This window comes from Anomaloglossus baeobatrachus, chromosome 3 (genome assembly GCF_048569485.1).
Source record: "Anomaloglossus baeobatrachus isolate aAnoBae1 chromosome 3, aAnoBae1.hap1, whole genome shotgun sequence".
NCBI classification, from domain to species: Eukaryota; Metazoa; Chordata; class Amphibia; order Anura; family Aromobatidae; genus Anomaloglossus; species Anomaloglossus baeobatrachus.
In genome coordinates this window covers 294,408,794-294,422,241 of record NC_134355.1, presented here as the reverse complement: position 1 = coordinate 294,422,241, position 13,448 = coordinate 294,408,794, and the positions used below count along the sequence as shown (strand labels likewise).

Below are 13,448 nucleotides of genomic sequence, written 5' to 3'. Positions count from 1 at the left end.
TTTTCAAAAAGTCGTTCCTCCTTCTGTGCTCCGGTTGTTCGTCGTTCCCGTGGCAGCACACGTCGCTCCGTGTGACACCACGGGAACGACGAACACCGCTTACCTGCATCCCATCGGCAATGCAGAAGGAAGGAGGTAGGCGGGATGTTTACGTACCGCTCATCTCCGCCGCTCCGCTTCTATTGGCCAGCGGCTGTGTGACATCGCTGTGTCGCCGAACGTCCCTCCCCTTCAGGAAGAGTATGTTCGCCACGCACAGCGAGGTCGTCCGGGAGGTAAGTATGTGTGAGTGAGTTGTTATAATTTTCTTTGGTATATACTTTTGCAGATAATCTCTTATCTTACTTTCAAGTATTTTACATGCCACTCATTTCAAACTTGCAGTAGTTACACAAATCCACTTTTTCAAACTTCTTGGATATCAGTACTGACAGTGATCTGAGAGGAGATACAGCATTAGCTTTAAAAGAAATCTTAAATTTATGGATGTGACGTCTATACATAAATGCAGCACTGCCTGTAGCTGTGGCCTCTGAGCATTACTCCCAGGGACCGCAATTGTGCATAAATCATATTTAAATTATTAGGGAAGAATTTTGAAAGGGAATCTGTCAGTTCATTCTCCCCTCCACCCCTGTTCCATGACTGTGTAGATTATAGGAACATACAGTAAGTAATTACCTTTTATCAATCCCTTCTGACATATGACATACTATTACGTCATATGTCATGTCCCAGTCTTTGACTGTATGTTCAGAAACTGAGCTTACATTATCGCTGGCAGCTCCGCACGCTTCTGTTGATTACGTAAATGCCGCTGTCAGATTCATTTAATGTTTCCAGACCAGGAGGGCGCCCCATTCCACGTGCCTATCAGGGCATCAATGGATTGCCATTCCAGCTAGGGGTATACCGAAGACACCCGTGCCTGTCATGTGGATGCTTCTATGAAGACCAGCTTTTAGCTGTCACTCATAGGAGACTGTGGTTTTTACTATATACTGCAATACTACTGGATGAGATATTATCTCATCCGCGCTCCTCACCCCTTCTTCTGGTCATGTGAGAGGACGATTGCTAATTTGTATGCAAGAAAAAATTGATGCAGGACATAATTTTAATTTGTTATATGTTCCCCCTGGAACCTATTGGAACAAGAGGACACCCATATTTCTGAGCATACTTTAGACACACCAAAAACAACTATACTATATCCATAATTCAGGTTGGGATTGCATGACTGTGGTTTCCCACAACTAAAAATCCTGGCTCAAAAACCCACAAAAGTGATTATGTCCATCTAACACAGATAAATTTCAGGATACTGTTGATATCACATTATTGTAGTTAAGGTACGTATATGTTGCATTTTTTTTTGTGCAATATGATGTCCCAGGTATGCTAAACACTCACTGTCTACCTTTCAGGGGCCATTATCTTCTGCACATTTTACCACTCCTTGACTCGCAAGAAAAATACACAGAGAAAGTATATTCTTCTTGCCACTGTCGGCTTCTTACTCATTTAATTACTTCTTCTAAAAAGTATATACTGCCTCCTGAAGTCCACATAAAGCAAAAATGTATACACTGGACAAAATTAATAGAAACAATCAAGAAAAACACTGGTTTCCCCAATTGTATACCTCTAATAGGCACTGGCAAAGCCCCCACTAGTGTGGTAAGGGTGCACTGGAAACCAGTTTCGTAATTTACTTCCTGTGGTTGAGTAAGGTGTATGTCCCAAATTGAGGATCCAAAGGAAAACCTTTAGGAGTTCTTTAAATTCCTTTTGCACTAGCAATAGTTCATGAGAACTCTTTATACACGTGGCCACATTCTGGTTGGTAGCACAGCTCACTGAGCTGAAATGGGAACCCTGAAGACCCAGTATGTGGCATCACACTGAACAGGAAAACTGTGTTTTCTGGTGGTTGGAGTGCTCAACTTTCCTATGCGTTTCGGAACACTTTTGTTTCCTTCGTCAGGGAAGCAGCAGAAGTGCTCTGGGATGGACAGAGCACTTCCACTACCTCCACTCCGAGCTCTATTTTCAGCGTCAATCTACCTTCTACAAGATGTCAATTAGTTAGTTAGCACCTAGTGGAGGGCACAATTAGGCTGAGACTAAAGGCCACGTCTCACTAAGCGACATCGCTAGCGACATCGCTGCTGAGTCACGGTTTTTGTGACGCAACAGCGATCTTGTTAGCGATGTCGCTGTGTGTGACATCCAGCAACGACCTGGCCCCTGCTGTGAGGTCGCCGGTCGTTGCTGAATGTCCTGGACCATTTTTTGGTCGTTGCTCTCCCGCTGTGAAGCACACATCGCTGTGTTTTGACAGCAAGAGAGCAACGATCTGAATGTGCAGGGAACAGGGAGCCGGCTTCTGTGGACGCTGGTAACCAAGGTACACATCGGGTAAGCAAGCAAAGCGCTTTGCTTGGTTACCCGATATTTACTTTGGTTACCAGCGTCCACAGCTTCTAGAAGCCGGCTACCTGCTCCCTGCACACGTAGCCAAGGTACACATCGGGTAACTATAAGCAAAGCTCTTTGCTTAGTAACCCAATGTGTACTATGGTTACCAAGCACAGTGTCGTTACACGGGTCGCTGGTGGCTGATCTCTGATCGCTGTGGAGATCTGCCTGATTGACAGCTCACCAGCGACCATGTAGCGACTCTCCAGCAATCCCTGCCAGGTCAGATCTCTGGTGGGATCGCTGGAGCGTCACTAAGTGTGACTGTACCTTAAAGCTTTTGTGCAAAACGAGAAACTTGTGCTTATTATGCCATCTACAGGCTCACTGCACATTTACATCTAAACATTGAAAAGAGCTGCACTATGTAGCTTCATTCCATGTGTTTATATCGAATCGCCAATGTAATTGATTTCCTAAGGGTGCCATGTTTCGGACACCCCCCGATTTTCATATTGAAGATCCATCTTATGGTCTGGCAACTTTATGGTGTTGCCAGATTAAGATTACCCATGTTCTTCTTTCACGTTCCAATGAATTCCTGACCTTGGCAGTAACCGCTACAGAATCCTAGGGAAACCAGTGCTGATGGCATGTTTCGTAAAAATCCCAAAATACACTTTGTTCGTGACCTACCTGTGAATGGACAGTTGATCAATATAAGATATTTTGAGCCAACGTGCTACAATGATGCATTTACGATTTATTTAAACTTATAAATACATATATTGAACACCGCCTATTTGGGTAATTGTTTTCTTTTGTGTGCTACAGTTATAGCACTGCTTCTATGGGGGTGGATTCGGCATCATACCGCGGGAAGGAATCGCAAGCCACTATTAGGAGACTTGTAAAGGATGTGTCATTGCTATATTAATTATACACTTGGCAGTAGTTTTATTTTTTTCCATGAATTTCTCCCCATATTTTGAACCCAAACACTCATTTGCAACAGCTTTTGGAAGTTAATTTTGTTTGACAGGTCTGGATAAAGAGATTAGGTCCTTTTTCTGGTTTATTGCTGAGAGTGAGGAATCAGCCTGGATTAGGGATACTCAGAACATGCAGTGAACAAGTCCAGGGAGCAGACAGGAATGGCCACAAACGTGGCAGCTTCTGACGTATCTCACATATATTACAACAGAAAAATCACACTCTTAAAAAGTAACATAAATCCAAAGCATTTCTGTGTGTTTAGACTCAAAAGAAATGAATTAGTCTATTGGGATGTTTCTTAGAAAAGTCCAAGAATCTGCTTCAAAGGGAAAGTTAAAATATCACTGAGTCTGCACCTGAATATTCTCTAAAGCGGGCTTTACACACTGCGAGATCGGTCCCGATATCACTAGTGTGGGTACCCGCCCCTATCTGTTGCGCGACACGGGCAAATCGCTGCCCGTGCCGCACAACGTCGCCCAGACCCGTCACACATACTTACCTGCCCGGCGACGTCGCTGTGACCGGCGAACCGCCTCCTTTCTAAGGGGGCGGTCCGTGCGACGTCACTGAGCGGCCGCCCAATAGCAGCGGAGGGGCGGAGCTGAGCGGGATGTAACATCCCGGCCACCTCCTTCCTTCCGCATAGCGGCCGGGAGGCAGGTAAGGAGAGCTTCCTCGTTCCTGCGGTGTCACACGGAGCGATGTGTGCTACCGCAGGAACGAGGAACAACCTCGTTACTGCTGCAGTAACGATTTTTGAGAATGGACCCCCATGTCACCGATGAGCGATTTTGCACGTTTTTGCAACGATGCAAAATCGCTCATCTGTGTCACACGCAACGGCATCGCTAATGCGGCCGGATGTGCGTCACCAATTCCGTGACTCCAACGAGTTCGCATTAGCGATGTCGTAGCGTGTAAAGCCCCCTTAAGTTATATTGCATGGAGAGTAAATCTTTGATGATTGAGCACTACTATTCTCGGGTCCTAGGTAGCTGTAATGAGTATGTTGACGCTCGGACGAGTTCCACTTGTTAACTAAGTCTAAGGCTATGTGCCCATGCTGCGGAAAATGCGCGGATTTTGCCGCGGATTTCTCGCGGAAAAGCCGCGGATTTTCCAGAAATCTGCAGCACAGCTACTCCCCAGCCATTTCTATGGCATTTGGGAAATGCTGTGCCCACGCTGCGGATTTTTCCGCAGCGGAAATCGTGCAGATTTTCGTGCGGAAAAATCTGCAGCATTTCAATTAGGCTATGTGTCCACGGTAGAATGTACCTGCGGATTTTTCTGCCTGAAAATCCGCGACTTTCGCGGCAAATCCGCACCCGCGGATTTGCCGCGGATTTTGATGCGGATTTTTTTTTTTTTTTCCCCCATTCAAAACCAAAAATCCGCACCAAATCTGCACCAAACAATTGACATGCTGCAGATTTTTCCGTATCAAAATCCGCGGCAAATCCGCAGCGGAAAAATCCGCAGCATGGACACAGCATTTCCAAAATGCCATTGAAATGGCTTGGAAGTGCCGCTGCTGCAGATTTTCGGGAAATCCGCGGCAAATCCGCGGCAAAATCCGCGCAAAATCCGCAGCGTGGGCACATAGCCTTATTGTTGCGGAGTTCTCAGCAGGGTCCCATATACTTACCTGCCTCACCGGAGTCACTTTCTCCGTCCGGTGTACAGGAGCGCGGTGAATCCAGGTACAGGAAGGAAGAGGTGGGCGGAGCCTGCACGAGCTCCGGTCATGTGACAACCGGAGCTAGTTCAGGCCAGCCCACCTTCTCCTGCAGACGCTGAGAGAGTGACCCGGCTGCCGGAAAGCGAGGTGCTGCATGATGGAGGTAAGTATGAACTCCCCCCATCACTGCAGCACTTGTTCTGCATTGAGGATGCAGTGCCGAAGCCATGGTACTGTATCCTCAATGCAGAATGCCCGCACCATATCCGCAGGACATTCCGCAACATGGAAACAGACAAAAGTTGTGGTGCTGTTTCCTGGGAGCACCTGCGGAATGTTCGGATATATCCGCAGGACACTGTACCCGTGGGCACATAGCCTAATGGAAGTCTATAGGGAACTGTAGCATTTTTCCAGAAGATGCTTGAGTTTCCCACTGACTTCCATTATACTCGGTTAACGAGTTGAGCCTGTCTGAGCATCAAAATGCTTGTTACGAGTACCGAGTACCCTAGCATACTAGTGCTCACTCATCACTACTTAACACCATTGATGGCTACCAATATGTATATTTAGTTACTGTTACTTTGGCACTCTTGTCAATTTTCAGTGATGTGCTACACAACTTATTTACAAGACGAACCCAGCAAAATCTATGCACCAAAAGTCAAATGGCAGTCCTTCCATGTAAGCCCTACTGTGTGACCAAACAGTAGTTTCTGACCAGGTATGGGGTATCATTGCGTTCAAGAGCAATTACATAACAAATTTTTGGGTCCATTTCCACTTATTGCCCCTTGTAAAAATGGAAAATTTGCAGCAAATATAGCATGGTAGTGGTAATATTGTATATAAGGAAATCTGGCACTCCGAATTGCACAATAGACTAATGAAGAAATAGCGCTATGCAGAAATGGGTGTAATGCCCTGGAAGTAGGTGCATACCGCCAGGGCATTACACCCAATTCTGCATAGCGCTATTTCTTCATTAGCTGGTGATTATTATGCAATCCGGGGTGCTGGATTTCCTTATATACGTGGTCATGGAGTGGTATGAATATGCTAAGGGGTTCAATTTTTAAAATGGTACAACTTTGGGTGCTTTTTCAATATATAGACCCCCTTAGTCATTTAAAAAATGAAAAGATTTGTTAAAAAAAAAGGATTTGTTATTTTCCTTGGGGGGGGGGAATCTACATTTTAACTTTCAGCATGTAAAATAAAAGGATGTTTGTAAATGTTGCTCACATGAAAGGGGTCAAATGGGAAATGTTATTTATTAACTATTTAGCATGTTTTTATTATTGGTTTTATAGGTATGAGTGATAAAAGTTTGAAAATGGCAAATTTTAGTGTTGGATGCATGTCACAATGTAACGTCATAGGATATGATTAAATGCAATGTCACAATGCGACCCTGCGATTTCAGTATTATTCGACAAATATACTGGATTTAAAGGAAAAAGACAAAAAAAAATGGGACTCCATAGTGTAGATGTTTGGGGTAAATGCAATGACTCTCAGAATAAGCGGAGCTGGTCACCTTAGTGAGATGTGCTTACAACACAATAAGCCTAGTTCAGAGTCAGCGTAGGGGTAAGCTTATTTACAACTTGCCAAAAGCAAGACTACCTATTAAAATCTAACGCTTATTAATCAATATTTATAAATTTCAAATGCACAGTAGGGCTGGTATGTTCACTTAATTAGTTTGTGCCTCATTCCCCCTGATGACACCAGTGTGGTGAAACATGTTGGGGAAGCCAAAGGTTTTTTATTTTCAATAATTTAGGCGCTTCAAAGGTTTCACCATATCCCATTATGAATATTGAGAGCAAAATAATCGGCCAATTATTAGCCGCTATTAACCTGTTCATTATTATTGGGCTCGGTATTACTCACTATTAGGTTAAAAAAGCTAGGCTCACCTATTGCAGCTCTTTTTGGTTTTAAATGTTTTCCTCCGTGCATCTGAAATTTATAACTATTGATTTATAAAAGTTATTTTTTAATAGGTAGTTTGTAATTTAGAGGTTCAATTGCTTTTGGCAAATCGTTAATGTGTTTGCAACAGGCACAACTATGGCTAAGAATTTGTAGGTGGAAAAGCTTCTGCTCCTCCTTGTGCCGATTATGCACAAAGGATCATTCACTGCCATCATGATGTGCTCCAAATGAGTCTATTCTTACGTTAATGCTTTTTCCGGCAGTCACATAGAATGGGGAAAATAAGGTGTTAGGAAGCCACTTACATGGCATTATTATAAATAAATAATTTATTTGCAAAATTTCTTACTGTAACCTTCCATGATGGATAACATTGCTTTTTAAAAAATTACTTTTTTTAGACATCAGTTTGTTTTTTTTTTGTTTTTTTTTATAAACTTCCTTACCATCTGTTGCTGATAGTGTTACAATGTTGTTGATAATGTTGCTTTTCCTGTTTGTGTTTTTTACAATATTCACATCTATATAAATAAAAGAAACATAATCATCAAGCTTTAGCTCTTACTCCAACGTCTGACTTACTAGTGGACAGACAAACTTTTGCTCTGGATGGAAATTCTCTGTGCTTAAAAGGCCCCAACGGCATCACTTGACCATGAGGAACATACAGGTAATGTATACATGCAGATTATCTTCTTCAGGCTGGTTTTAAACACATCAAGATGCGAAGCACAAGACTGTCCAAGGTCTCCAGAGCAAACGTTACAGTCTCATGTGTATATACGAGTGTGTTAAGTTGCGGTCAGGAGATGTCAGCCATGAAGAACGGGTGTGTTTAAATTGGCCTCGAACCGATGTTTTGGAGGTGTTTTTCTTGTGGATGCCTAAATTCACAAATTTTTTAACCAAACCCTGTGAAACACATCCTTAAGGTCTGTTTACCTGAACCGACCGGCAGCCCAATATCACCGCCAATTAGTAAACTTTTACCGATCGGTGGTCATTTACAGAGGCAGATGACAGTAAGTGATGAGCACTGAGCAATCTATAATAAGTCGCTGAATATGCACACACTGACCTTGTTCTTTGCTTTACACACGACGATGCACCGTTGAGTACAATTATTTTTTTTTGTGCTGCGTTAAAATTATTTCTCCCAATGAACGATCGTTTTGCTTGTTGATCGAGTGAATGGCAGCCTGTTTTTAACAACACTCGTTTACAATTGTCTTGCAGTGTAAATGCAGCTTTATTCTGACCTACAATGCTTGTTTTTTTGTTCCTTACCTTTCTCTTTGGCTAAATATATTAGCAGTAGTAAATCTTCCTAATTGTTAACAATGCATAATTGGACATTAGTGATCTGAATGTGAAATGCTCTTGAAAACCTAATTCTTTATGGTCCGTTGCTGCATTTCCCAGCTCTGCTTTCTTTCTTTTAGATATACAGACGAGGTTGTACCCCGGCACCCGTGCCTGAAACTTATTAGTAACTGTGAACAGATGCTTTCCAGCCACACGTCTCGCCGCCTGATAACAATGGAAAAGGTGAAGGAGTTTGAGGTGAGAGCGCTTAAAGAGGGTACAAGTTGGGCAAGGGACATTTTATTTTAATAGTAATGTTTTTTTGGCAGCAAGTGTTCAGATTCCATTTTACATTCCTTCATGAATAGTGTGCGGCATCATTTATTTCTGAACATGACCCTACCAACTCTTAAATTTGACCTGTCTGAATTTACTATATATGATTAGATTGAAATTAAATTTAATGTTGACAAATTCCTTATTTAGATCTCTATTATTTCTATTCATGGATATAACAGGTACCCATTGTAGTCTATAGGATTGTTTACATGTTTGTATTTTTGTAGACTGCCTGCAAAATTAAATAAAATTTAAAAAACAGAGGTAATTCTACTTTTGATCTTGATCACAGATCAAAGTCCCCAATTCAAGTCAAGAGGTCTATGAGCAAAAAAAGGCAACTAACTACCTGCCTGCTTTGCCTGGAACTGGCTCAGAGCAGCCACAGACAGCTCCTGCCTGCAATTCTGCTGGTTCATGTCTACAGAGCAGCTCTTCTTTTCTGGGCTGCTCTGTTGACGAGATGTGACAGCCGCCTCCCCTCAGTTAGGCAGCAAGAAGCTGGCTGTTGGTAAGCATGATGTCGGCAGTCACATCTCGTCAACAGAGCAGAGTGGAAGAGAAACTGCTACTCTGTCGAAGTGATATCAGTGAGAACTGCAGGAGCGGTCTGTGCTGGGCAAAAAAAAGCCTTTACTTATCAACTACCTGCCTATTGGTTCTTAAGCTCATAATGAAGACCCTAGACAACTCCTTTAGTTAGTTGGAAAAAATTGGAAATATAAATTTGATCGCACTCGGACCAATGTTATTATATGGGGCCGTGCACAAGTCTGATTTTTTTTTTTTTAATCCTCAGATTGAGTCTGTCTGAGCAAACATTTACTGAATGCCTGAGTTGCGTCTGTACATCAGATCACTCTCAGCAATGCAAATCAATGGATCGTGGGAAAAAATTAGATCAAATACTGATGACATCCGTGTAGTTCGATTTTTAAAGACTGGTTTTCTTCACCAAGTCTGTGTGTGTGTGTGTGTGTGTGTGTGTGTATGTGTATATGTATATAATATATAATATATATTAATATAATATATAGTGTGTGTGTATATATATATAATATGTATACACATACACAGAGACTGAAGGTAAAAATTGATGATGACTGATGACGTTTCATCTCAGAGCAGGGGCTGTGACAATAGCATCTGCCCCTGATGATGCTTCATTTGAGTATCTCAACATGCACTGGGATTTTTAAACCAACCATAATCAGACATGAAGTAGGGAAAAAAATCAAAAGTATTTAGGTCTGCTTCACATATCTGTGTCTTCTGTGACCTCTGTTTTCACGCATACCAGAGACACAGACTCGCATAGATCCAGTAAACTCAATGGGCTTGGTGAGATATCCATGTTTTTACATAGACTGTGTGTCAGTGTGGAGCACACGCGTGTCCATGTGCTCCACACGGTGACATGTCCGTTTTCAACCAGCGGCATGGCTGTCAGACGGGACCGCACACTGATGTGATCTGTGTGACATCAGTCTGACACGTACATGAGAAAAAACAGGTCACATTAGAGTAAAACATTTTTATACTTACCTGTCTCCGGCACTGCTGTCTCTGCTTCTGCTGTTGCTTCCGAGACTGCTGACTAGACTCCTGCATATTCACTGCACTCATTGTGGACCCGGACAGCAGTGCTGGAAACAGCAGTTCCAGGGAGAGGCAAGTATACCTTCTCATGCTGTCATTGTGTATGTCACACGGATATCACAGGGGCAGTACATGGAACACACACACACACACACACACACACACACACACACACACACACACACACACACATACACATATACACACATACATACATACATACATACAGTGCCTACAAGTAGTATTCAACCCCCTGCAGATTTAGCAGGTTTACACATTCGGAATTAACTTGGCATTGTGATATTTGGACTGTAGATCAGGCTGGAAGTGTGAAATGCACTGCAGCAAAAAAGAATGTTATTTCTTTTTTATTTATTTTTTTTTTAAATTGAAAAAAGTTTATTCAGAGGGTCATTTATTATTCAACCCCTCAAACCACCAGAATTCTGTTTGGTTCCCCTAAAGTATTAAGAAGTATTTCAGGCACAAAGAACAATGAGCTTCACATGTTTGGATTAATTATCTTTTTCCAGCCTTTTCTGACTAATTAAGACTCTCCCCAAACTTGTGAACAGCACTCATACATGGTCAACATGGGAAAGACAAAGGAGCATTCCAAGGCCATCAGAGACAAGATTGGGGAGGGTCACAAGGCTGGCAAGGGGTACAAAACCCTTTCCAAGGAGTTGGGCCTACCTGTCTCCACTGTTGGGAGCATCATCCGGAAGTGGAAGGCTTATGGAACTACTGTTAGCCTTCCACGGCCTGGACAGCCTTTGAAAGTTTCCTCCCGTGCCGAGGCCAGGCTTGTCCGAAGAGTCAAGGCTAACCCAAGGACAACAAGGAAGGAGCTCCGGGAAGATCTCATGGCAGTGGGGACATTGGTTTCAGTCAATACCATAAGTAACGTACTCCACCGCAATGGTCTCCGTTCCAGACGAGCCCGTAAGGTACCTTTACTTTCAAAGCGTCATGTCAAGGCTCGTCTACAGTTTGCTCATGATCACTTGGAGGACTCTGAGACAGACTGGTTCAAGGTTCTCTGGTCTGATGAGACCAAGATCGAGATCTTTGGTGCCAACCACACACGTGACGTTTGGAGACTGGATGGCACTGCATACGACCCCAAGAATACCATCCCTACGGTCAAGCAAGGTGGTGGCAGCATTATGCTGTGGGGCTGTTTCTCAGCCAAGGGGCCTGGCCATCTGGTCCGCATCCATGGAAAGATGGATAGCACGGCCTACCTGGAGATTTTGGCCAAGAACCTCCGCTCCTCCATCAAGAATCTTAAGATGGGTCGTCATTTCATCTTCCAACAAGACAACGACCCAAAGCACACAGCCAAGAAAACCAAGGCCTGGTTCAAGAGGGAAAAAATCAAGGTGTTGCAGTGGCTTAGTCAGTCTCCTGACCTTAACCCAATTGAAAACTTGTGGAAGGAGCTCAAGATTAAAGTCCACATGAGACACCCAAAGAACCTAGATAACTTGGAGAAGATCTGCATGGAGGAGTGGGCCAAGATAACTCCAGAGACCTGTGCCGGCCTGATCAGGTCTTATAAAAGACGATTATTAGCTGTAATTGCAAACAAGGGTTATTTCACAAAATATTAAACCTAGGGGTTGAATAATAATTGACCCACTCTTTTATGTTGAAAATTTATTAAAATTTAACTGAGCAACATAACTTGTTGGTTTGTAAGATTTATGCATCTGTTAATAAATCCTGCTCTTGTTTGAAGTTTGCAGGCTCTAACTTATTTGCATCTTATCAAACCTGCTAAACCTGAAGGGCGTTGAATACTACTTGTAGGCACTGTACATACATACATACATACATACATACATACATACCTTCACCACAGACCGTGCAAAACATTTGTTGCATGGATGTGTAAAGGAGGCCTTAGGCTACATGCGCACTTTGCAGTGTTTTCTGCACACAAACTGCAAACAAAACTGCACTTTGTCAGAGAGAGCCTGGAGCCTATTTTACAAGCCAAAAAAAAACGCTTGTAATATAGGTGCGTTTTTGGTTCGTTTTTGATGCATTTTTTGTGACAAAAATGCATCAAAAATGAAGAATGGACATGCTGCATCTTTTTTTGTCACAAACTTTAGACAAAAAAAATGCTGACTAACTGCATGGTGCACATAGCAAATCTGACTTCTCATAGACTTTGCTGGGAAGTCAGATGTCAGAAAGTTCTGACAACTAAACTGCACCAAAAAACGCGACAAAAAATGCAGTGTGCGCATGTAGCCTTAGAGAGTGTAGCCAGGGAAGGGTGGGTAGGAAATTTTTAATACCGCCACATTGGAAATTTAGTTTAGATTGGGGCAATAAATAGATAAGTATTTAGATCAGATCACCCCTTTTATAATTTACAGGACCATTTAGAGTTTGGTATGCTACAGAATTGTAATGTATGCGTAAAAATCGGATGGCATCTGTTTTGTTTTTTTTTTTTTTGCTTGTGCCCACAGATTTGAATGGGTGAGTCTCCTACGATTTTAGAGTAAAATTGCAGCATGCTATGATTTTTTTCACAGACCGATTCATTGTTTTTTTTGTTTTGTTTTTTAACAATCGGTCATCTGCACTGCCTCATTGAATAAAATGGGTCAGTGTATAATTCGATAAATTGGATAGCACGTGTCCGATTTTTATTGTTATGTGAACGATGCCTTACGGTATGTGCACACTACATCTTTTTTAGACACCTGGAACCTGCCTGAAAAAGCACCATAAAACTGATGCAAAAATTAAACATAATGCAGAGCAATGGAGGAACAACACGCTAAGCCCTTTGTTACTTTTTTTAAACTGTGTCAGGTTTTGGAAACTATAAAGCAGTTAGAATTGGCATGTTCATTTTCCCACGTGGCTTCCACTAGGCCGACTTTTGCTTGCTAATTGTAGTTTAAATCCTAGAAAAAAAGACAACGATGTGGGCCGACCAACCGTAAATACGACAGCAAAATTGCCAGCAAAGATTCACTGAGGAAAACCTTGGCAGGAGAGCAGGCGTCTGAAAAAGATGTAGTGTGCACGTAACCTTATAGTGCCTTCACATGCAGGAAAAAAACAATTCGGCCAGCATTTATCTGGAAGTTGGTAGGAAAATGTGAAATGCACTTTTTAAAGCTTTTCT

The 13,448-nt window shown here is 42.5% G+C and overlaps 1 protein-coding gene across 1 annotated transcript in view; it reads left to right on the top strand.

Moving 5' to 3' along the window:
- TRMT11 (tRNA methyltransferase 11) overlaps positions 1-13,448 on the top strand; it is a 155,280-nt gene that overhangs the window by 124,616 nt on the left and 17,216 nt on the right. The window contains exon 12 of the mRNA XM_075339935.1: positions 8,491-8,611. Coding sequence (XP_075196050.1) covers positions 8,491-8,611 — 121 coding nt within the window. The remainder of the gene's footprint in view (positions 1-8,490; positions 8,612-13,448) is intronic.